Raw genomic sequence first — 24,682 nt, forward strand, 5'->3', positions numbered from 1 at the left:
CAAAGTTGTTTTAATGATTGCTAGCTGTGTTTCATTACCACTGTAAGTCTGTCGGGGCATCCTTACAGGCAAGCATTACGCTACTGCGCCACTTAACGGTCTTCCGACTTGCCCTACTGCCTCGTTTTCTGTTGGGGGTTTCCTGTCTTGGCCTCCATCCGTCAGTTTCAATCTGCTGGGCCGATATTTTAGCGTCTAAGCGCAGTCAATACATCAAAACTGGTCCTTCCACTAGTGGGCACGCGGAATTCAAGATTTGCCGACAGAGATGGCCTTACCGTTTCTCTACTACTCCCTTCGATACGGTTGACGTTTATTTTGACTCAGAGTTCAGCGAATTTTTTAGTACAGGCTAAATTTTACTGGAACCCAATTTAAAAATATAATTAACAGTTATTCTCAAATGTGTGTGAAATCTTATGGGACTCAACTGCTAAGGTCATCAGTCCCTAAGCTTACCCACTACTTAGCCTAAATTATCCTAAGGACACACACACACACACACACACACACACACACACACACACACACACACACACACACACACACGAGGGAGGACTCGAACCTCCGCCTGGACCAGCCGCACAGTCCACGACTGCAGCACCTAAGACCGCTCGGCTAATCGCGGGCGGCCAGTTATTGTCCACAGAAACTAATATAGATTGGGCAAGCTCGGCTTTACACATATGGCCAACGCACTTAGCCACCATACTAGTAGTACAAGATTAGCACTATGTGCAATATCACAGCTGCTGCACCTGGAGCACTGTTGCACCACGACATCGTGTGCGACGAACTACTGCGACGCTGAGCAAAATATCACACAGAGGAAAGCTACCGTCGGCGTACAGCCGAGACATATTTCTAGGAGAAGGTGTATTCAGAGTGAAGAGCTCTCACTCGGGAAGGTGAGGAAGTAGAAGCAGCTAGCCAGCGCCTCTTAAGGGTAAATGTAGGCAAGACGGCAGCTCCGGCCAAGCTCCTACAAGAGCCGACTACACAGGAATAGTTGTGAACCAATGAAGCCATCGCCACCCAATGGCGACACCCGGTCAGTACAGCATTTTGTATCTTCCGGTGATGAGGTGCTGCTGTTGCAGAGGTACTGGCCAGCACACGCTCATGAATACGTCCTACATCAGAACCTCAGCCTCTCACGTTCTCAGACGCTCGCCGGCATTCTCTGTACCCGACCACATCGGGGACTGCGTGTGACGCCGAACAGCTTTGTCTCCATGAGCTGGTGACTTCGAAGTGGAGACCACTGCTCTGTGACCAGTCACATACCGGGCATTTGGCCTCCAGTAGCAGCAGGCGACCGCCTGAGATGCGGACGGCCAGTTGGCGACTTAGCGCCTTCGCACCGCTGGATCTCTACTTGATGAGTACTCTTTGATGGCGGCCCCTTCTCCAGTGGGATTCACTACGAGCCTCGGGAGGGAGGGGGAGGAGGGGCGGCCCGGTTCCTTTGCTGATTACCGCTCTTAACGGCCATACAGTAGTGGAAATCAGTATGAAGGCATTGTCGTTTGTAGGAAAATTAACACTGTCGGTTGGAAAAGTCGTGCACAGTGTATACGCAATAGTATAAGATCCAGTATAAGGACAAATGCAGTCAAATGGTATCGCATTTGTAGTACAGTGTGTAACAAGAGATGAACGATTCAAGAGCGTCGAACTCTGTATAAGTCAGTCAGCTCTGTGCGGTGTTAGTATGTGCGTATGTTGTTTCTTGCGGATAGGAATCAGACACCATTATTGTGTACATAAACCACGACTGTGACAACGCCACGCGGAAAACAATTATCGTGTGATAAAAAGCAAAACTCGGCGCGTAGAACGAAATAGGACACGCTAATAGCTAAACAGGCAAGAAGTCGAACCGTTCAAGTGCAGTAATTTCGTTAAGTCGCGTCTCCACTAGCAAGTGAACTTCCGCAAGTGACTTGCAGAAGCTACTTCTGCAAGTTCTTTGCATGTGGAAACGCCTGCAGCAAGTCGACTTCCTCAAGTTTTGTCAACTTGGAGAAGCAGCTTCTGCAAGCTAGTGTACGGCTCTCTGTAGCTTGCTGCGATTACTTGCTTTACTTGCCAGTTGCGGGAAATTTATTCGTAACTTGCAGAAGAGTATACATTACGAAATGTCAGTGTTGAAGTTCGTGTGGACGAGTGAAAAAACACAATGACTTATTCAGCGAGTGGAGTGTTTTCCATGTTGCGGGACACACAACACTTGGACTAAAAAAAAAAATATTGGAAATTATTGCCTCAGAATTCGACACTATAGAGCCAGAAATACGCAAAAAAATCCACAATTTGCGTACGCAGTATAATCAAGAACTAACTAAATCGAAGAAAAGAAAAAAAGGGACAAACTTCAGACGACTTACATAAAAGTAAATGGCAATTCTTTAATTTCATGAATTTTATGTTTCGTTCATACACACCAAAAGAAACAGAAGATATAGTAAGTGAAACATATTTAATATTCAGCATATAGTATTTATTACTTTTATTACAGATATATTTATGTTTACACTATCATCAGAAATCAATTTAAATTTAAAGGCGTCTGTATTGCCAGGCTACCTTCTGGTGAAACAAAGTAGTTTGTGAATTCATCTCTGAATTCCTCGGCCATCTGTGGCCAATTATGTTTATTGGTTCTAGCGGTATATTCGTCTGTGTCCATATCATTTTGCGCCATTCTCCTTGCGTCTGTAAATCTCGAGAATCAAATGTGCCATGTACGGCATAAACGGAATTTCTACCCTCTTCTGTGAGTAAAAAGTTGTGAAGGGCACAAATTGCTTTGATGATTTGCTCGATTTCTCTGGTTTTAGAATAATTTGCGTTCGTAATTCTCGAAAACGTGTGCACAAAGCCCAAAAAGTTTTCAGACATATTTCTTGCTCTAGAGAGCCAATAGTTAAACACACGATTTTGCACTGGTTGGCCTCTAAAAGGGTAGGGCTTCATAATATAATTTTTTGAGCAAATGCATCATCAGCAACAATGACGTAAGGTATCTGCATAGTTCTACCAGGTAAATTTCGAGGAACTGGTACATTCCAAGAATTAGACTCGAGACATTCTGACAGTTTACAACTATTAAAAACTCCATCAGATATTCTACCATTACTGCCCACATCGAAGTATGTAACTCTGTAGTCAGGTCCAATCAGTGCCAGTAGCACAATACTGTGGTTCCCTTTATAATTAAAGTACACACTGCCTTCTTTCTTGTGAACCTGTATGACTATGTTTTCCATTCATAGCGGCAATGCAGTTTGCAAAATCCCATTATCAAGACCAATTTCTTTCAGTAACACTGAAACGAAGGGCAGTGACTACCGTGAATGCATACCCACTGACTACACACGCCAAGACGTTCAAGCAGACATCCAGCGTCCAACACACGAGGCTTGGTGTGTTCTGGTGGGTGATAATGTAGGGGAGGAAACAATGCTTAATGGGAAACGTATATTGCTAGACACTCAAATCAAATGCCACTTAAAACTGAATGGCGGATAATAGTTTCGCTGCATTTTATTCCGCGTCTCTACTGCACCCTGTTGCGGGAATCGGATCAAGAGAAGTTCAGCGGTTCAAGCGGGAGGAGCCTCTTAAGTCAGTCTTACAGTCTGGAATAGGCACTTTGGGAAGAGGAGTGTTTGGGGAGGTGGCGCGTCGTGGTAAACCAAACACCGCGCAACAAAGGTATGGAATGCTGCAATACGCAAACAATAACTTCCCTTGCCGACTTTATACATCAAAACTTTCTCTGGGTCAATAAGGACGATTAGAATACCTTAGTTTTCCACAGTTGTTGCTTGGATCGTGCACATAATCCAGACCGATCATCACAACGTACAATTTTTTTCGTGGTGGCCCTAAATCACTTCCGCCGCACGCTACGATATTCCTCCGACGACGCGGCTGCCGATTTCAGTGTACTCTTCGGTCTCGGCTAGCGCTCTGTCTACCGCTAAGTAGCAGACCACCTGTTCAGACCTGCTCCGTGTTATTTCCGGCCTGCGAGGCTTCCGCAAACAGGGCTCCCCGGCGCGCGGGCTACCTGCCCCTGACGGCGCAGCCCTAGACCGCGCGCCACGCACCTTCGTGTCATTTCCCTCGGGGAGCGAGCGAGACATCGATTTTCGCCTTCGTGCGTCACGAGTCCGCGGGCTGGTTGCTCATGTATCATTTAAAAAAGCGCCACGGCCAATACGGCCGGGGGAAACCCTCAGCGGCCGGGGAAGGCGGCCGCCTCGAGGAATCCACTCCACCAGACAGCCCGCCAACCACATGCACTTGGAACAGGACACACTGCGTAACAGACACCGCGCTCTACCGGGATGCACACCTGTCACGGACGCTATTTTTAGGCGCAACAGCCTTCTTATAGCGGCACATTTTCGCCTGTTATTTAGTATTGCCACACATTATTATTACGCAACATGTCTTTCCTTAAAAGACACTTGGTACCAGGTCTAAAGGACGCAGCACCCAACCGTGCGCTGGATTGGCCACGCCGGCCACAAAAGGGGTTATGAAATACCATTTATCAAAGGCAGATATATTTAGTGACACGCACAAATGCAATCAAAGCAGCGCCAACGGTAAAAAATGATTGACAAATTAAATACGCTGCGTACATCGCATATATCAGCTACAAGATGAGTCTTTAAAACTTCCAGCTGAAGTCTGGCGTTGATGTACTAACGCCACATTTCACGATACAAACGATATGCAAATTTTCGGAAACAACTGCCATATTCTTACTTTAAGTACATGAACGCACTTTAGCCTACTCTTTTTAACTTGACATCATCGATTTTCATTACCATTTCGAATATATCTCAGTTCAGAACTTCCAACAGCTGATGGTTAACTGCACCGCAGAAATCCCATGACCAAAATGTCCGGTAGCACCAATGACAAAAAACAAAATGTTCCAAAAATCACATGAGCTGGATGGTTGGTTGCTTTTATAAGACATATTAATACAGTGTACATACGTACAAAAATCAATTCAGCTATCTGACAATATGTTCGGTGGACTGAGGCACATCACAAACAACATTAGCTTCCCACCCGCAAACTATAAAAAAACTGTACGAACGGATTTAATATTTCAGGAGAATATTACGAAAGGAACTAAAAACGGAATAGTTCACAGCAATACATATAGTTTTGTGTACAAAACGCAACTGGGACTGTACCATCGCCATATAATTGCATCTTCTAATAATTTCCGGACGTGCAGCCGCATCCCGTCGACCTTCTCGCACGTCATTTCGGGCCAGAGACGTCCGGCCATCTCCAATTGAGTAGATTGGTTGGTTTGATTAAAAGAGGGGGAAAGGGACCACACTACGAGGTCATCAGTCCCTTGCTCCGAATAAAACAATGCCACAAGTGTGAAAATAAAATAAACGAGACTGACAACTCAAAACGGAATAAAAGGAAAAATTAAAAACAACGAGGAAGGGCAACAAACATGTAAATGGACAAAAGGGGGACAAGAAAACCACAGAAACGCAATAAACGGGATGAAGAGGTTAAAACAACAGAGCACATTACCATGGCTGGCTGACCATGAGAACACAAAAGGAGAAGCCAGCCACTCTCCAATACATGAAAACCCCCACCCTAGAAGCACTAAAGAGCACAATGATGGTGTTTGGTTTGTGGGGCGCTCAACTGCGCGGTTATCAGCGCCCGTACAAATTCCCAACCTTTGCTCAGTCCAAACTCGCCACTTTCAGGAATGATGATGGAATAATGAGGACAACACAGACACCCAGTCGTCTCGAGGCAGGTGAAAATCCGTGACCCCGCCGGGAATCGAACCCGGGACCCCGTGCTCGGGAAGCGAGAACGCGACCGCGAGACCACGAGGTGCGGACGCACAAAGGGACAAAGGACATGCGCTAAAACTTAGATCAAATGATAAAACCCACGCTCACAAATAGGAGGTAAAACTAAACCAGCCGATGAGGCGTTGTCAGATAAAATTAGCGGCACCAAGTCCAGTACCCCAAGATTTCGTCGCTGGGCAGTGAAAAGTGGGACAGTGCACCAGAATATGGGCCACTGTCAACCGGGCTCTCCACCGACACTCAGGCGCGTCTTCACGGCGCCGGAAAAATTCCTGCTCGGGTTATCTACCTATTGCTTTAGAAATATCAGTTTACATCAACTAAAGCAATGCGGAACCAGCTTATAAACATTAAAACACGGTGGTCTCCTTTCACGTTAGCAGAGCCCTCCAACTCTTACGACGAAATGAACAGATCGATAGCAGTAGGGCCATGGAGGCATATTAAGGGCAGATGGCGCGACAAACTTCCGCTGTACGTTGCTTTTAAGGCGGCACAACCATATTAGTTTGTCCAAAACATTAGCACACGATTGCTTCTTGCTCTGAATTTCTGTCTTGTGCAGGAAAGTGCTGTTTTAAATAGTAAATGTTTAAAGGGCTTTTGTGAGTAATATAGAAACACGGAGGCATTTTCAGATGATTTTCTGGTCTTAAGTGCCCACTTGACCTAATAATACGACGCATATCGCCTCGTTATTGTAACTTTCGTTGTGCTACACGTTTCGAATAATCAAGAAGCAAATAATATGAAAAGGCTGCTTTCATAATCCAGCATTTTTCTTAAGAAGCAATGACGAAACCGATGTTCCGTCTACTGCGAAAATGCTGAGAAGACATTTTGGTATGCACAGCGTTCAACCAGAGCGCTCTTACGAGTTGTAATGATAGGAAATCTATAAAGTCAAGATGACAGAAATAAAACCAGTACATTAAAAGTAAATAGCGGAACAAAAAGTCATTAGTATATAAAAAAATTCGTTTCCACGACTCCACTTACGAATGAAAAGGGATTGCTTTACTCTTCAGACTATAATCAGAACGATTTGTACACCTGTAAATGATGCAATCTTTTTTTTTTTTTTTTTTTAATCAAAAGACGTCCACAAGAAGGTAATGTTTGACTCTACTAACATGGCGGAAGTGAGCTTCAAGTTTGTGACGTCATGACAACTCCCCCTACTGTATCTGCATGGGTACGGCAGTGTCGTTTACTATCCTGCGTGGGCAGAGACATTCCACTATCGCAGCCACAGAGTTTCCTGTGCTGCAGCACAGGTACACAGGCTTTCCGACAGGAGATCTGCGCACGAGTTCAACTCGACGCTGTATTATGACTCGAGGAAGTGGAGGGAACTTTTAGCTCCCGTCGGGCAGGTAAGCGTTAACATACTTAAAATAAGTCGTCTTTACAACTAACAGTAATTTTTATGTAATATTTCTTATGACAAATACGCAACACTTCGTGCAAATGAGCAAAAAATTCAACAACACTTCTCTGATGTCGTAAGACTGTCCGCTTGAGATTTAAGCAGTAAAAACCTCTCCAAAAAACAACGAGCACATAATACTCAATGGATGCGTACAGGATGTTTTGTTTGAAACTTTAATTTCTATCCGTTGGGCACTAAAATTAAAATTATCGCGGATGTAACTAAGAGAAATAATGGTTTTGAATTGTAGGTGTGATCAATGGAAACAGGACTGTGACAAACATCAGTGTGAATACGACTGCGTGTGTTACAGCAGGCCTCAATGGACAACTTCAAGGAGTCGTTTCCACGACAAGTTCCAAGGCCTGCATCTTCCGGGCAGAACTGCGATGTGAAAAATCACTCAATACGATACTGCGCAGTTAAGGCTGTATGTGAAACACGTGATGTACGGTGCTCCTGGCAAATCCAAAGTGCAACAGTCTCTAGGCATTGGAATATCTTTGCAATCAGTCAGTGGAGCTGTTTCTACTGAAACGCAAGCCGCTAGTCTGCAACTGAAGTCGCACCACAGTGGTGGGTAGCGTGGACTTGGGAAGCCATTTACTTGTCGCTGAACCTCAGTTCCATTCCGCGCCAAGCCAATAAGCAGCGGCGTAAATGAAGCCACACCGATACGAGCCGCTCTTCCGCAAACGGCGGGCCTCTGCTTGCTCTCAATGTGCTGCTCGCCTCGCCAGAAACGTTGGCGACGGGGCTGACAGTCCCTCAACACCGGGAAGCTAAATGAGTTAATTTGTCGGGGAGTCCGCCGAGGTCAGAGCTGCATCATCTTCTAACCTCTAGAAGATCCACCGCATATTTTCAACGAACTACAGTTCTTGCAGGCTAGGGACGAATGTAGAGTAATAATGTGCTAAATAAACGTTACTTAAGCTTTTGTTACGCTCCATTCCCGAAGGTCTGCCTTATTAACTGGAAAATACACTGTTCAATATATCAGCTCTGAATAATCATGGCAAGGTTCGCATGGTGAAGTGGTAGGTGTTCGAAATCACATGAAAGATTTCGGCAATCCATCACGTGCGAAGACTGTTCACAAGCCGGCCGGAGTATGGCCGAGCGGTTCTAGGCGCTACAGTCTGGAACCGCGCGGCCGCTACGGTCGCAGGTTCGAATCCTGCCTCGGGCATGGGTGTATGTGGTAGTCTTAGGTTAGTTATGTTCAAGTAGTTCTACGTTCTAGGGGACTGATGGCCTAAGATGTTAAGTCAGATAGTGCTCAGAGCCATTTGAATCATGAGATAAAACATAATTTCATCATTGTCACGTTTTAGTAACGTCCTTAGGTGATTCTTACTTGACCACTATTTCTATTCAGTAGCAGAATCTTTACGTCATGTGAAATACAAACCCTGAAACAAGAAAGTGTAGAACATTTTACTGGAAGTAGTGCAAGCTGTCTTGCAGATAAAGACAATCAAACAAACTCACTTCTGACAAAGAGGGCTCTTTTATTTACATAATATCGAATATTATAGAATATTCTTTTATTAAACTAATCAGGAAGCATCAAAACACATTGGAAACGCGAAAGTCAGTAAAAATATTTGGATCCAGTCGGTCTGCGAATCAGCAACCCATGTTTACATTTCTAACGTGCGTCTCTACTGATCATGCTCCTCCGGCCATAAATGATTTACAAATATACAATGCATATTAACATCTTCTGTGTGCTTTAATCGTAGCTATGTTATTAACTGACCTTTAACTACAGCAGGTTGTACGAAGAGGGAACCTCAATGAGCCACTGACTCTAAACGGCATGCTTTCATAATACGCAAGATACAATAAGTTTTTAACTAACAATATGTTGTTTCGCGTTATTTTATTAGGAAAGATCCTACAAATAAAGACGGGTTTTCGAGAGATCAATTTTTCCGGATTTTTAGAAACGGCATATACACTGAAGTGAGAAGTCGTAATATCGTGTCGGACCTCTTTTTTCCGGAATAGTGCAGCGTCTCGATGTGGCATGGACTCAACACGTCGTTCTATGTACCCTGCAGAAACATTGAGTCGTGTTGTCTCTATAGCAGTCTATAACTGGGAAAGTGTCAGTGCACAAGTTTGTGTACGAAATGAGCTATCTATTAGGTCCGATAAGTGTTCTTGAGATTCATGTCGGGCGATCTGGACGGCCAAATCATTCGTTCCAGTTGCCCAGAACGTTCTTCAAATCAATCGCGAATAACTGTGCCCTGATGACATGACACCGTTGTTTGGGAACATGAAGTCAGTGAATGGCTGCAAATGGTCTCCAAGTAGCCGAATACAACCATTTCCAGTCTATGATCGGTTCAGTTGGACTAGAGCACCCAGTCCATTCCATGTAAACACAGCCCACACCATTATCGAACCACCACCAGCTTGCACAGTACCTTGTTGACAACTTGGGTCCATGGTTTACTGGGGTCTGCGCTACACTCAAATCCTACCGTCAGCCCTTATCAGCTGGAATAGGAAGTAATCTGATCAGGCCAAGGTTTTCCACTCGTCTAGGATCTAAATGGCTCTGATCACTATGGGACTTAACATCTGTGGTCATCAGTCCCCTAGAATTTAGAACTACTTAAACCTAACTAACCTAAGGACATCACACACATCTATGCTCGAGGCGGGATTCGAACCTGCGACCGTAGCAGTCGCGCGGTTCCGGACTGAGCGCCTAGAACCGCTAGACCACCGCGGCCGTCTCGTCTAGGATCTAACTGATATGGTCACGAGCCCAGGAGAGGCACTTGAGGCGATGTCGTGCTGTTAACAAAGGCACCCGCGTCGGTCGTCTGCTCCCATAGCTCATTAACGCCAAATGTCACCACAGTGTCTTAACGGAAACGTTTGTCGCACGTACACTTTGATTTCTGAAGTTATTTCACGCAATGTTTCTTGTCTTTTAGCACTGATAGCGCTACGCAATCGCCGCCACTCTCGCTCGTTAAGTGACGACCGTCGGCTAGTGCGTTGTCTGTGGTGAGAGGTAATGCCAGAAATGTGGTATTCTCGGGACGCTCTTGACACTGTGTATCTCGAAGTATTGATTTCCCTAGCGATTTTAGAAACAATGTCCCGTGTGCGTAGCTCCAACTACCGTTCCACGTTCGAAGTGTGTTAATTCCCGTCGTGAGACCATAATCACGTCAGAAACCTTTTCACATGAATCACCTGTGTACGAATGACTGCTCCGCCAACGCACTGTCGTTTTATTGCCGCCATGTGTATATAATATCCACAAAATATGGGTTTCAAGTGTAAGCGTCTTGCATCTGTGTACTGTAGAGAGGAGGCGTTCTTCCATTTCATGGGTCGACGTTCAAATCTACGCTCACAATATCTGGCGTACCAGATATTGCTGGGCACGTTCGGAAAGACTGAGCAACGTGCCGCTTCTTCGTTATGCCGTCACGAACTCTACCTCTACATCTACATATATACTCCGCAATCCACCATACGGTGCGTGGCGGAGGGTACCTCGTACCACAACCAGCATCTTCTCTCCCTGTTCCACTCCCAAACAGAACGAAGGAAAAATGACTGCCCACATGCCTCTGTACGAGCCCTAATCTCTCTTATCTTTGGGGTCTTTCCGCGAAATGTAAGTTGGCGGCAGTAAAATTGTACTGCAGTCAGTCTCAAATGTTGGTTCTCTAAATTTCCTCAGTAGCAATTCACGAAAAGAACGCCTCCTTTCCTCTAGAGACTCGCACGCGCAACGTCGACGTTCCAATACACGATCCGTGTTCCGACGGTTTTAGCCTCGCGGGAGTGGAGGTGTCACACGGGCGCAGCTGGTGCTGAGCGAGCAGCGCCCGTCGCAGTTTTCACCTGGCGGCGGGGAGGCCGTGATAGTGGAGTGGGATCCGGTTTGTCACGGTGGTGATGCAGAGCCGTTTCCGCGGAAAGCAGCCAGCGGCGCGAATCGCGCCGGAACTCTGCGCGCGAGAGTGAAACCGGCTGCCCCAACTGGGCCGGCGCGCCGCAGCCAGCCGGGGAGGGGGGCGACTCGCGCGTTACCTCCTGCGCGCACCACTGTTCCCGCATTTTATTTCAGCTATAGTTTACTGTGTGTAACTTCGCTACACGTCATATATATATATAGCGGCACAATGTCCGTCTCCGTAGGGACAACTCGAGTTTCGTGGCTACATAGAAGTGAAGTGCAGTGCACTGCAGCAACATTTTCACCGCTTCGCGCTGCCTTGTGGAACGTCTGCACGGTACATTCTATGCGACTCAGGTTCCGTAGCGAACGCCTTATGTCATTCCGTAATGGTATTTCTCGCCTCGCCGTGTTGCCTTCCTCTTGGCTATTCGTGACGCCAGACTCGGTTTCAGACATCAAGCAGAAGGTGACTTTAACCGACCTGGACACGTTCGATCGGTCTTTCCCAAATCTGTCAAAAGTTGTCTGCAGCCCGAGCCTATCACGACTGCTTACGGCGTAATGCCTCTGCCAGAATGGCACCTGTTGTAAACAAACTTTAGAAAAGTCGTGGCAGGAAGTGCAGCTTTCCAGAGCGTACTGCTAGTAGGAGCAGCAAATTATCGATGGAAATGACTGCGATTGCGTTTCCGTTCCTACAGGAGATGGGTGGAAAAGCCTGAATGTTAACTCAATCTTGTTGATCTTCTTGCCGTTTGCGAAATCTGGTAGCCTGCTGGCAGCTGATGCGTGTCCAGGAGGAAAGTTCTGTTGCCACCTGTGGCGGACTGGGTGCGTTACTGTTTAACATCTCAGAAGACGCTGGTTAAAGACCCTTGGCTATCTACATAGCTATTTATTCAATAAAGAACGTTTAATCAAACTACACAGTGTAGTCCCATTCGAGGCTTGGAATTCTGTTTAGTCGGTTTCCAGTTTTTGTAGGCGAGTGGTGCTATTTAATGAATGCACACCTGACGGGTAAGGAGTACGCTATCACAGCAGCTCGGCAGGTGGTGACTGTCAGCCACCTGTACTTGGCGGGGTCTCACCGAAGCCAATGAACGTCGTTTGTTCTGGCGTAGTTTTAGATCTGCATCACTGAAGAGTTATGCTATTTTGTCTTTTTGAAGATGGTCGGCATAAGTTTTCCAGTACTACAGTCTAGTCTCGAAAGTTTACTGAATGTAGACAAACAGCTACAGCGAAATAATCATTGGATTCGAATCAGTGAATAATCCTTCCTCGCGAGTCAACACTCGTTTTAGTAGTGACTCTTCGGAGCAATTTTTCCCTTGTGTTTCGCACGCAAATAGTGCAGGGGTCATGAGTCTATCCCGAAATTGCTTGCCGGAATTAATCGATGAAATTATTCAACATCAAGGTACAATCTTTTCGGATCGTTCCCCACGAATAATTTTACTCTATTTCTTTGAACCACCTGCGAACTTGTTACGGCACACAAGTCACTAGAATGATGTTTCGGCCATCTCCACCACGTTTCGTTGGATGGGTCTCTCCCCTCCGTTCCCGCTGCTTGACCGCCACCATCTTCATCTCAGCTTAAGTACTGCGGCTCACGTCATCAACCATCTGCCTCGCGTGCTCATGTCGGATCTACGCCCGCTCCAGAGATTCTTGTCTTTCACTACCAATTCAAACACAGTTTCCAGAACGACTCGTGTCGTCGTGTGCGCCCACTCTCTTCGACGAGTTACGTTTGTTTCATTAGACATGGTTTTTTTTTAGATCGGAGGATCCTCTCTCCTTACTCGAACGATCCATTGTTTTTTCAACGTTCTCCAGTACGGCATTTAAAAGGCTTCTAGTAGTTTAATTTCCGTCTTTCATACTGTCCTTGTTTCACAGCCACAGGGAACTGCGTGCAAAACATAGCTTTTCCATGAAAATTTTACAGAAAGACTTTCGCCTTGCCTAACTCTTGCTATTACATCTTTCTTGCTGCCATAAGTTCCACTTCTGAGAGCAAAATTCGTTCAGCTCTTCAAGTGTACCTTGTCCAACTTCCAGATGTAGCCACCCAACATGTCAACCTGCTAAACATACACCATTACCTTACCTTTCTTTTTGTTTATGTGCATATTACAGGCATCTAGTAGTGCACTTTCCACTCCATAAACGATTCAACTCTAATCCTGCTCACTTTCGACGGACTCTGCTATGTTATCGGAGAATCGTCAAAAAGCTCGTTTTCTGTAGGTGCTCACTGTCTACAGCGAGGCGGCCTCTCACTTCTAATTTCCTCCTCCTCCTCCTCCTCCTCCTCCTCTTCGAGCCAACCCTAACCTTGACTGGCGTTATTTCCTTGTTTTGAAATCCTGTACGACTCCGCCACTGCTCACTAGACTCTGGTTGGCATCAACAAAATGGTGTACTCCTTTACTGGAAGGAAAGCGCTGTCCCCAGAATTTTTTACTTCGTATTTGGGAACAAGCAGTCTTCCCAGAACAGTCGGGTCCACAGAACATTCAACTATCCTGTATGACTTGATGCGGTTGTGTTAGCTAGTGCGTTGTATGCTGCTTTACAAGAACTTTCCTTCAACTTCGGACTCTTTCAAAGTCCAAGACGCAGAAACTTGAGGTAAGCAGTGTCCCTCAAAGCAATGGTCAGTCACAGTTTCATACCTGAAGGTACCGTGGTCGCATGTTGGGCCTTCGTCATTTGCCGTTCCTATTCGCCTTGGAACGCGGATCTCCATTGAGAACTCATCAAACAGCGGGATATCGTGTCTCTTGATGACCACGTTAGTATAATCTGTTCATCGATGTGCAAGTATAATACAGTAATTCACTGAAATGTTGAATTTTTTGAGCGAGAATCCAAGTCAGCTTATGCGACCGATTTCTATTCCTTTGCCAACTGATACACCTACCAGCGGCCCAATCGGTAAACGAGAAGTTCGTGCACTGCGGCGAAGCAGTTTTATAACCGTTCCCTGTCACGAACGATAACACGTCGCAACGGGATCGTCGAGGAATATGGCTCGTTCGCAACACGCTTTTTGACGCTCCCCAGTGTTGGGTTTCGTTCAACAACCCAACTGTTTAGGATTTTTTCCTAGATGCTATTAAGACTGATCACGAAATTTCACGTAAAATGAGCAAAACACTTTTCCATGAAGAAAAAAAAAGTAATCTAGATTATTTACGAAAATGTAGATATTAGAGGTAAAGCACTGAATTTTACCGAAACTGATACTGCTAGAAAAATCTATCGTTTCCGAAACACGCACACTATAGACTAATAGCCAGTACTCTTAACTCCCAGTCTAACGTTACCAGCGATTACAGAGCTACTAAAATGTTTTTAAGGTGTTTTACACTTTTCTGTAGTACTGTTTTTAAAATAAAAAATCTGGATAAATATTGTTTCTGTAAAAGATATTAGGCAGTGAGAGAAATTTCTGACAGTAACAAATTAAGAAGATTGGCGAACAACTACCAAGGTTTTAAAATGGTATCAACGTCCAAAAAACGGAGAGGACCATTATGCGAAGAGCATAGATAGGCACTTCTTGGTGGGCTCAGAAGATACTGGCAGGAAGTCAAAGCTGGAACAAGAACAAGACATAGACACTAAAATGATATTGATTGTTACCACGTAGTCGATAGAGGCTCAACTCCATAGGAAAAAAATGTTTCTGTAAAATGTTTTACAATAACACCTGAACAGTACGTTCAGTGATGCCTCCATAAGTTAATGTTAATTATAGGATACGTTGCGTCTTTCAAGAATGGGTCGAAGTACTCTCAACTGATAATATTAATTATACCTAAGGAGCAAATTCTCTTCGTGCTCAGGGCTCACCAATTTCTGAAGCTGATTTTACACTTAGCTAACAAAAACCCATGAACTCTTTAAATGACTAAGTGGAAGCATAAAGTACATTAGTCTGTATAAAATTGTTAACTGAAACATTTAAATTCGATAATAATATAAAAAAGTTTGTAGTGGTCACGTGTGCTCAACCATATGTAGAGCAGGTTAATTGGCAGAATACTGCGAAAATGGTATCAATCTCCAACGGAGATTGCTTACAAAATATTCGTGCGGCCAATGCTAGAATAATGTTCAAGTGTGCGTGCGCATGTGCGTGCGATGCGAAACAGACTAAAAGGAACTTTAAAATTAGATAATTAAAGGCAGCCCCGATGATAAAGGATTTGTTTGGATCACAAAAGTGCGTCCCAGACGTGTCGAAAATCTAGTTAGGAGGCGATGGAAGATAAACGCTTACTTCCAAAGTCTCAAGAACCAATGGTACGTGAGGCATCTAGGAATTTACACGTCGCTCACGTAGGGACCGCCAGGACAAAAGACTAATTACAGCGCGCATAGATGAATTCAAGGAGTCATTCCTTCCTCACTCTACGTGCTAATGACCGGAAGAAGATACCACCGGCGAATCTACTTCAGGTTTTCAGAGATTTATCTGAGCTATTTGTTGCTAGTGTCAGGAGCTGGAGTCCTCGTCCAGGGGCTCTCCTGTAGAGTCTGCGCTCTTACACGACTGACCTCTGCGCCCGCGGGACGTTAAGCTCCCATTCCGACAGCAAAGTACCTGCTAGCGCACCACTGCAGTACAATGTACACACACACGTAACTTCAGCAGTCGAAGCAATAACAATATAACATGACTGAAATGCCGGTACGCGCAGAGAGAGTTACTTGATACGGTTCGCCACAGGAGAAACACGTGACGGCTGGTGACCGCCATTTCCGCCAGAACGCGCCTCGGAACCGTCGCTCAATGCTCCAAATACCGGCAGACGCTGTTGACACGGGGGCTTACGGCACTCGGATTGGGCTTCTCTCCTGTTCGATATTGCGTGATCCGAGTGTATACTGGCAGAGGAATTGTTTGTAAACTCCTCTGCGTGCACTGCTACTCGCAGTATCTAAAGGCAACACATGCGAGAACGTACACAAAAAAGGTCGCTGATAGATATTTTGGTTACAATGCACATGTCGCATTATAATTGAATGCGACATTAAGAATGCGAAATCGGCAGGACGTGTAGGTATTCCGGTCAATTACTGTAGAGATGAACACACTGCAGAAACAATGGGCCTCATTTGACATTGTTAACACCCGTAATTTCTATACTGCAAGAAGAACGTAACGATGCATATTACACTAAAAAAAAAAAGGCTCTGAGCACTATGGGACTTAACTTCTGAGGTCATCAGTACCCTAGAACTTAGAATCACTTAAACCTAACTAACCTAAGGACAGCACATACATCCATGCCCGAGGCAGGATTCGAACCTGCGACCGTAGCGATAGAGTTGATCCAGACCGTAGCGCCTAGAACCGCTCGGCCACTACGGCCGGCTATTACACTCAAATCCTCGATTTGAAATCTCGTTTAAGGTCCCAGGAAAGTGTTGTTCTGGGCTTCCATGTACTGGCGTCAAATTTAGTAAAACCTCTAACTTTTTTTTTTTTTGGTAATATGCTTCATTGCGTCTGTGTTTTTTTTTTCCTTCATACTTATCGCTAGCACACACCCTGAATAATCAAAGCAAGTTCTGGATCCTTTCTGTTGCGAATAGAAGCAGTAACGAGTGAAGATAGGCGTCGGGAGGTTTAGTTTGAAAGCATTTTGCGTTGCACAACGATTTGCCCTCCTTTTAATACTCGAAGCACAACGAATGCAAAATCAGTATAAAAAGTAAGCACGTGTGATATACTACAGCCATTCTAAGATAATTGTTCGATGTATGTAAAGGCTGTGATAACTGGTGTTAGCTCTGCAAGTTCAGAAGTTCTGCTCTCATCTCCACCATTAGGAGCTTTTAAATTTCGTACACGTGGTGACTGTAACAGCAGACATTTTCATTCGCTTGAAAGAACGACACTGTGCGAAGTCTAGAGGCACTTGAAAACAAAAACGGCCACGCGGTGCACGTAAAATTAAAGGCGCCTGACGACGAGGGTGTGAGGTCGAAACGTCTAGTGCCCACCGAAGAGCTGAAACGGCTGACAAAGCGTGTCGCCCGACCCTCGTAGCCGCACACACAAGGCCACACGTGCTCCGCGGTGCCGTACCTGGTGGCGACGTCGCTGTCGGCGTCGTCGTGGACGCGCTGGTAACGTCGCGGCGACCCGAGGCGGCTGGGGCAGAACATGGCAGCAGCCCACTGGCATCGATTCGCGGCGTCGCCGTCGGCCGCGTGCGCTACCAGACGCGGCGGCACTGAGCCATACGGCTTGCCAGCCTGCCCGCCCCACAGCTGGCCGCTGCCGCTGATTCACCCGCCAGTCGATACGTGGCGCCACGCGCGCCAGACACGCCGCCGCCTACCGCCTACCTAGCGCCCGCCGTCGCTGGGGTGGGGTGGGGTGGGGTGGGGTGGGGTGGGCCTGCTCTCACGCCGACCACAGTTTAGAACTCTTCCGGCGAACGCGGGATGCAGCGATCGAGGCCTACTACTCCGACAATCCTGTCGCTTACACCCCGCCTTTACTCTGACATGGCGCCGGCAAATACAGACACACATCAGAAATTTACTCACCGCTAAAAACAGCCGGGGCTGGTAGCAAACTTGCACCAGACTGAAAGCTACACTTTCCATCAACTTTCCCAAGTATTGCGAAACATTCCACCGGCTCACTCGCACTCGTACCATCCCTACTACCCGCTCCTCCACAATTATTATTATTCTCGAATCACAAACATACAAATTTACACTAGCAATACACATCAATAAATATTGTATTTATGTTACATGTGCCCAGTACTTTGCAAACCTCCAAGGCATTTGGAGTGGCTTGCAGCAGATCAATCTTCGTACAGGATGTAGGGCACAAAAGGCACTGGAGCATGTGGCTTGTGGTTTGTTCTTGTCCACAATCACGGGACGTATCTTCTGTTATGAAGCCCCATCTCTTCAGGTTGTCTATGGATCGTCCAACTCCTGATCGTAATCTGTTTAAAGATTTCCACGCCAGTCAGCTCTCGCTGTGTCCAGGTGGCAGTTCTTCAGCTTCTGGCGTCTGCAGGTGAGACGTCGACTTCTTCCATATCTGCAGCCTTGCCTTCTCTGGTGAAGTGGTGAGCTTCTCGGATGTTCTCAGGAAGTTATTTCGCGATCTCAGCCGTTGCTGTGGTGGATTATGTCCGCGCAGTGGATGGGCACTGTCCTGTTCCACTTTCAGTCTCTCCTTGTTGGCAGCCACTGTTCTGCGTACCCAAGGTGGCGCTATTCCAGCCAGGCAGTAGAGCTTGTCAGTTTGGATAGGTCTTAAGCAACCTGTGATCAGCCTGCAGGTTTCGTTGACAGCCATGTCTACTTGTCTGGCATGAGATGACCTGTACCAGTCTGGAGAAGCATATTCATCAGTAGAAATGCACAGTGCCGACGCAGAACAGCGAATAGTTTGTGGATGTGATCCACACTGTGTCCCTGCTAGTTCGCGAATTAGGTTGTTTCGAGCGAAGATTTTCATTTTGGTGTTCTTGCAGTGAGTTTTGAATGTCAGAGTTCTATCGAGAGTGACTCCCAAGTACTAAGGTGCGTGATGATGCTGTAGTTGGATGCCTGACCGTGCAATATGTAGCTCACGATTATCTTCCCTGTTCCATAAATGAAAGGCACACACCTGTGTCTTCGAAGGGTTTGGTCTGAGTTGGTTCCGATTGTGGTAGCTCGACAGTGCCGTTGTCGGGTTTCTTTCCACTCTTTCAAAGCACGTACTCTGCGTGGAAGGGCTAGGTCATCTGCATATAAGAATCTCCTTGTGTCTGGGGTCAATGGCTGATCGTTGGTATAGATGTTGAAGAGAAGTGGAGCCAAGACGCTTCCCTGAGGTAGACCATTTTTCTGCGCTCTCCAGCGACTGCGTTGTCCTTGAAATTTAATAAAATAAATAAATAAAAAAACTGCGGTTTTGGATGGGGGTGCTGAGTAGTCTAACGAGGTGGGCGTTCTTGATCATATTGTATAGTTTTGCGTGGAGTAACCGATTATGGACAGTACCATACGCTGCTGTCAGATCCACGAACACCACGCCCGTTACTTGACGGGTTTCAAACCAATAACACAATAACCGTACTTTCCCTGACAACATGAACAAAGCTGTCAACTTTGCATCCTATCTCTCGGACATCACCTCCATCCCCGACGATACCACTTTCATTACCCCTTCCTGCCTACCATTTACGAAACCACAAATACCACTTCCACACCCTGGGCTCTGAACTTCCAGTACCCGGACAACATACCACAAGCAGGATTAAATCCCAATCACAATACATGATGTGTAGCCCACCAGGCTAGCCGCGCGGTCTAATGCTCTGCTTCCCGAGCGGGAAGGTGTGCTGGTCCCCGGCATGAATACGCCCGGCAGATTAGTGTCGGGCATACCGGTATGCTGGCCAGCCTGTGGATGGTTTTTCAGGCAATTTTCCATATGGCTCGGCGAATGCGGGATGGTTCGCCTTATTCCGCCACAGTTACACTGTGCATAAATCAAACACCGTTTCCAAGTATGCGTGCACCATAATTATTCCACCACTCAAAACATTTGTGGTTACACTCGTCTGGTATGAGACGTTCCCGGCGGCGGTAGGGGGTGTCCACAGGGGGCTGAACCGCACAATAACCCTAGCTTCGGTGTGGCGTGGTGTGGCGATGGGGTGTGTAGAGTGCTGTGGCCTGCTGTGAACCAACGAGGGCTACGGCGAGACGAAGCCTGTCAGTCGTTTCTACGTTCCCGGATTAATACATACATACATGATGTATAAGTAAAATTGGGAACATAAACAAACGAACACACTTTACGCGCTATCTTGGGGTACACAGATGAAAAATTGAATTTCCACGAACACATAAGGCTAACACAAGACAAAGCACAAAAAAATAGTACACAAACTGGTACGGCTACATTCAAAACAGTACAGATTACCTCTACCGGTCATACAGACATACCACTTGCGCTCTTCGAATCAGTACTCAACTTCGCAGCTAGCACGTGGGCACACAGACTGAACGTGGTCAACAACAAAGCATCGGTCAAACGAGGGCAGAGAAGTGTCGTAATTAGGCTATCTGGAGCCTTCGGCACCACCTCAGCGGATCCACTATGTGTGGTGCTCGGAATATGCCCCATGGATATCACGATCAAATACAGAGCTGCAAGGTACTGGTTAAAGGTGGGGAGACTAGATAAGGTACACACAATAACCGGTGTGCCGGTAGGGACGATACGTCACCTTAAAAGCTGGCGTTTGGATACATGGCGAGGTGAGTGGGATGTAAGTGATGAGGGACGTAGACTGCACGACTTCCTCCCTGACATAAGGGAGCGGTTGAGAATGAGACATATCGATCCCAGCCGCGGTATGGTACATTTCTTAACCGGTCACGGACTTTATCCCACATACTTTAACCGCGTGAGTCTGAGGCAGGCACCTACATGCACATGCGGGGAAGAAGGTTCTCCAGAACACACTCTTTTTCTGCGGGCAATACGCGAACAATCGACATACACTATACTTAGACTACACACAGTCATACATATATACACAACAATAAGGAAGGAAGAACAATGGGCACAATTAAACGCACTGACAAACAGTATTTCAAAAACAACACATGAAGAGTACATGCGGACACGACGTTACAGACATGCCTATGTGCACCGTAACAGAAATCTCCAGAGGATGGACAGCGATACCCACAGCGACAGCGAAAATAGTGACAATGAGGAGGAACAGGAGGAGGAAGCTGAGATGTGACAGAAAATAAGCATAAGGTGCTGGCGATCTAGCCAAGAAATCACCAAATGCTGTACATGGATGGGCACCTATAGTAGTTAATACATAGGATTAGTAATAAATAGGATAAGCAATATTATTCCCCTACTAATAACTAATAACTGTGTGTGTGTGTGTGAGAGAGAGAGAGAGAGAGAGAGAGAGAGAGAGAGAGAGAGAGAGAGACTGCTGGCCAATGGCTCGAAGAAATCATTCTGAGGAATTCACCATGATTCGGTGATGGTACTAACAAATCTCTCCTTTATCCTATCATCTTTTTATATTCTTAAAAAACAACAAAATTTTATTTATAGTTAAACATTAAATTATTCTTATTTTGAAAAGTATCATTCTTCGTAAGTGTTGTAGATAAAACAAAAGAAAAGAAAACCGCAAAAAGGTGAAAAACGAAATTTGTAAGATGTACGACCTATTTTAAAAAATGAGGTAACAGGTCTATAATTTGATAATAAATAAGTAATAAATTAAATAAATAAGTAATTCATAGAAAACGCAACACATCCCCTGGTTACATCCGCATTAGCTATCAACACCTTAGAGAATGCCCTGTCTCCTTTCTAGTCACCCTTGCAACATTTTACATCACTATCCTCTCTGCAGGTTACTATCCTAAGCTGTGGAAAACCTCCAAAATCCTGAAACTGCTCAAACCACCTACTCTTATCTCCTCCTACTGCCCATCTGCGTCACCTCAGTATTCAGCAAGGTCTCTGAATGCATCATCTCCCGACGCATCCATCAGCATCTAAACCTACATTACCTACTTCACATTAAGCAGTGTGGCTGCCATATGTGTATGTACGTAAACCACTGGATCGATTTCAACCAAATTTGGACACTGCTCGGTGCTGTACATGAGACTCAGCGCTGTGGGGGTCAGAACCTCCTAGCTCTGTTAGGAGCGCAGGTACAACCAAAAACGACAGTCTGCCCAGCACGACAGGCGACTTGTGCACGTAATACAGGTGTGTCTGGCAGGGGCTAGAGGCTGGAATGGACACAGGTGAACAGATAGGCGAGATGGACAGAAGAGGGGGGTGGGGAGGGGACAGAGAGGGAGGAGGGGGTACGGGCAAAGAAGGGGCTATGGGATGGGCAGAGAGAGGTGGGCAAGGAGGGGAGAGGATGGATGGACAGAGAGGGGGAGAAGTGGATGGTCAGGGCATGGTCAGAAAAGGGAGAGGAAGGGATGAGCAGAGAGGGGGAGGTATAGGAGCGTATGGGCAGGTGGGAAAGGTAGAAGGGGAGGAGCAGACGTGTGCAAAATATCTGCCGAACGCCTGCGTGACTGCAGTCGCGTGAAGCAGCTAGTTTGTTGTAAAGAGAAAATCAGAAGGTAGGATATCTGTATGGACAGTAATCTATGGGAAAGACGGTAAACTGCCCAGTTTTTATAAGCACGATCGGCACCACAGCGAACTTCACGTATGTCGATTCCTCATGTTTCTATGAATGTAGCTCCATCTTCTGTCTGGAGAGCGGGACTACGGCTCGTCAATATCCAATACAGCAATACCGGTCGCCGTTATTAAGGTTTTCCTTTTATTTTTTCGCCACCAGTTTCGACGATACATCGTTTCTGTTCAGGCACGGCTTTGCACTGCGTCAGCATTCACTGGTGCAGGGTGGCTATCGTAAAGCGTCCATTTACCTCACACTTCGTTTCTAGGAAAGCACAGTCGGTGAGTCACGTCTTGTTTACCCAGCTGGCGGGAAACCCCCCTTAGCCAGCTTCCACCCTTCCCAGTCGTTATAAGTTTCACGGAACTTGCTGGGTGCCCCGCCCACTGATAACGGTCACACTATACTAGCGCACCACTATCGTCGCCGTTATCAATGTATACGCCATTAACTTCCGTCGCTGGAGATGTAGGATCTTTTTTTTTTCCTCTTCTTTTTATGGAGGATAGTGGAGATAAATCTGCTGCGCGGTTTTCTGTGTGTGTTCGTGGCCGGATATCCCAATGAACGTGCCAATAAGGACCGCAAATTCTTGTGCATCATTTGTTAATCGTATGAATTTTGCTTCGAATGTATTCATATATTCCGTGCAGGATGCGCCTGACGCGGAAACCAGTCCACACTGGTCTAGTCGAGTGAGGGGAACCGCCTAAAAGCGATACGCAGGTTGGTCGGTGTCAGCCCAGCACACCAACGGCCGTCACTGCGCAGCGCCGCTTCGATCCAGGTGTGGCCCGGTCTGTAGTGTTGCGGGCCAGCGCGCTGGGCCGTTTACCGACAGCCAGCATGCTCTGCCAGCATTGCCTTGCAAGAAAGGTCAAATTCTTCACCTGTATGTGACCGGCAATAGAGCACCTATACGACCAACGGGAGAGAGGTCGCCCAATGCTTATGATTTGTAACTTATTCGACGTAAATTCTATATGGTTTGGGGCAGAACTCGAGGTGAATGCGAGTTTTGTTACTAAAATAATGCACGGCTACGCCCTAACCTTTGTCAGACTGGGATAGTGCGCAGCAGTGGCCCGGCCAGAGAGGAGCAGGCCCGTCCCCTGTGTGACTGCGGCCTACGCTCCCGCAGTCACGGCAGCCCGCTGCGCATCAACGGACAGTACTTGCGCCAACACTAACGACCAAAATGAGACGTTTCTGCTCCCGCCAGGTTCGTCCGTTCTCAGTGGATTTTCTCTGCACTTATCTGTACATCGCAGTTCTTCGTTACTGGTGGTTTTGCTAGCGATTGTTCGCTCGTAAATACGACGGTGATCTCAGACAAGACAACAGTTAACCTGGAAACTTCACTGTGGAAAATTTAGAAAGTCGTGCTCGTCTACACAGAAAATAAGCCAGTGAATCACATCGTCTACACAGAAAATAAGCCAGTGAATCACAACGGAAGAAAACTTAGACGACCTTGCCTGCGATAAAGACACTGATGGATGGATAGGTTTCGTCAAGTTTTATAATTTTATTCCTTTTCTGCATCACAAGGAATAAGCCATTTGGTAAAGCGCAGACTTGAAAATGTAGGCAGGAACAGTAGCAGCATTAACAGAAGCAGTGCAAGGTAGGATGAAAGTTCAGAGCGTCTTCAAGAGTACGTCCACTTCTAAAGGCGGCAAACTTGCAATTTGTGGAGTATCTACCTTTTTAAGAACTAGAGGTTTTTCATACTGTGTTACGAAGGAAAAGAACGAATTAAGACACGCTCTGTCATACTCTGCACACTAACCGTTGCCAGCAGCCATTCGATGTAATGTCGGAAAGATGACTAATGTACTTGGTGCAACCATCAGTAAATACTGCTACTTCAGTGCAAACTCTTACCCTATCACGTAACAGTGTCTGCCGCCGCGGCAGTAATAGGTGCTGCTCGGTACCCGAACACGAATGTACAAGCCGACTCTGCATAAGTCCTTGGTGCCCAGTTTCCAAATGAACCGGCGTTGATGCCGATAACACAACTATGAGCTACTTGATGTATACATTTATGGAGCACACTACCTTTCGATTAATAGTTTGCTCGTGTGAATTAGGTTGCAGTGGCGAGGATGCCGGCGCACTATAGTGAGGTGGTGCCTGACTTAAAGCTTCCCAATTCGAACGTTCCCGTTGG

The 24,682-nt window shown here is 46.3% G+C and overlaps 1 protein-coding gene across 5 annotated transcripts in view; it reads right to left on the reverse strand.

The window, feature by feature from the left end:
• The window catches only part of LOC126329352 (phosphofurin acidic cluster sorting protein 2), a 668,535-nt gene that overhangs the window by 236,695 nt on the left and 407,158 nt on the right, over window positions 1–24,682 (reverse strand). The window contains exon 1 of one of the 5 annotated variants that reach the window (XM_049996162.1): window positions 17,376–17,572. The exons of 3 other annotated variants lie outside the window; for them this stretch is intronic. In XM_049996162.1, the coding sequence (XP_049852119.1) occupies window positions 17,376–17,455 (80 nt within the window). In that variant the 5' untranslated portion in view covers window positions 17,456–17,572. Of the gene's footprint in view, window positions 1–17,375; window positions 17,573–24,682 lie in introns of those variants that run through there. One more of the 5 variants, XM_049996199.1, reaches the window with a different exon arrangement.

This window comes from Schistocerca gregaria, chromosome 1 (genome assembly GCF_023897955.1).
Source record: "Schistocerca gregaria isolate iqSchGreg1 chromosome 1, iqSchGreg1.2, whole genome shotgun sequence".
NCBI classification, from domain to species: Eukaryota; Metazoa; Arthropoda; class Insecta; order Orthoptera; family Acrididae; genus Schistocerca; species Schistocerca gregaria.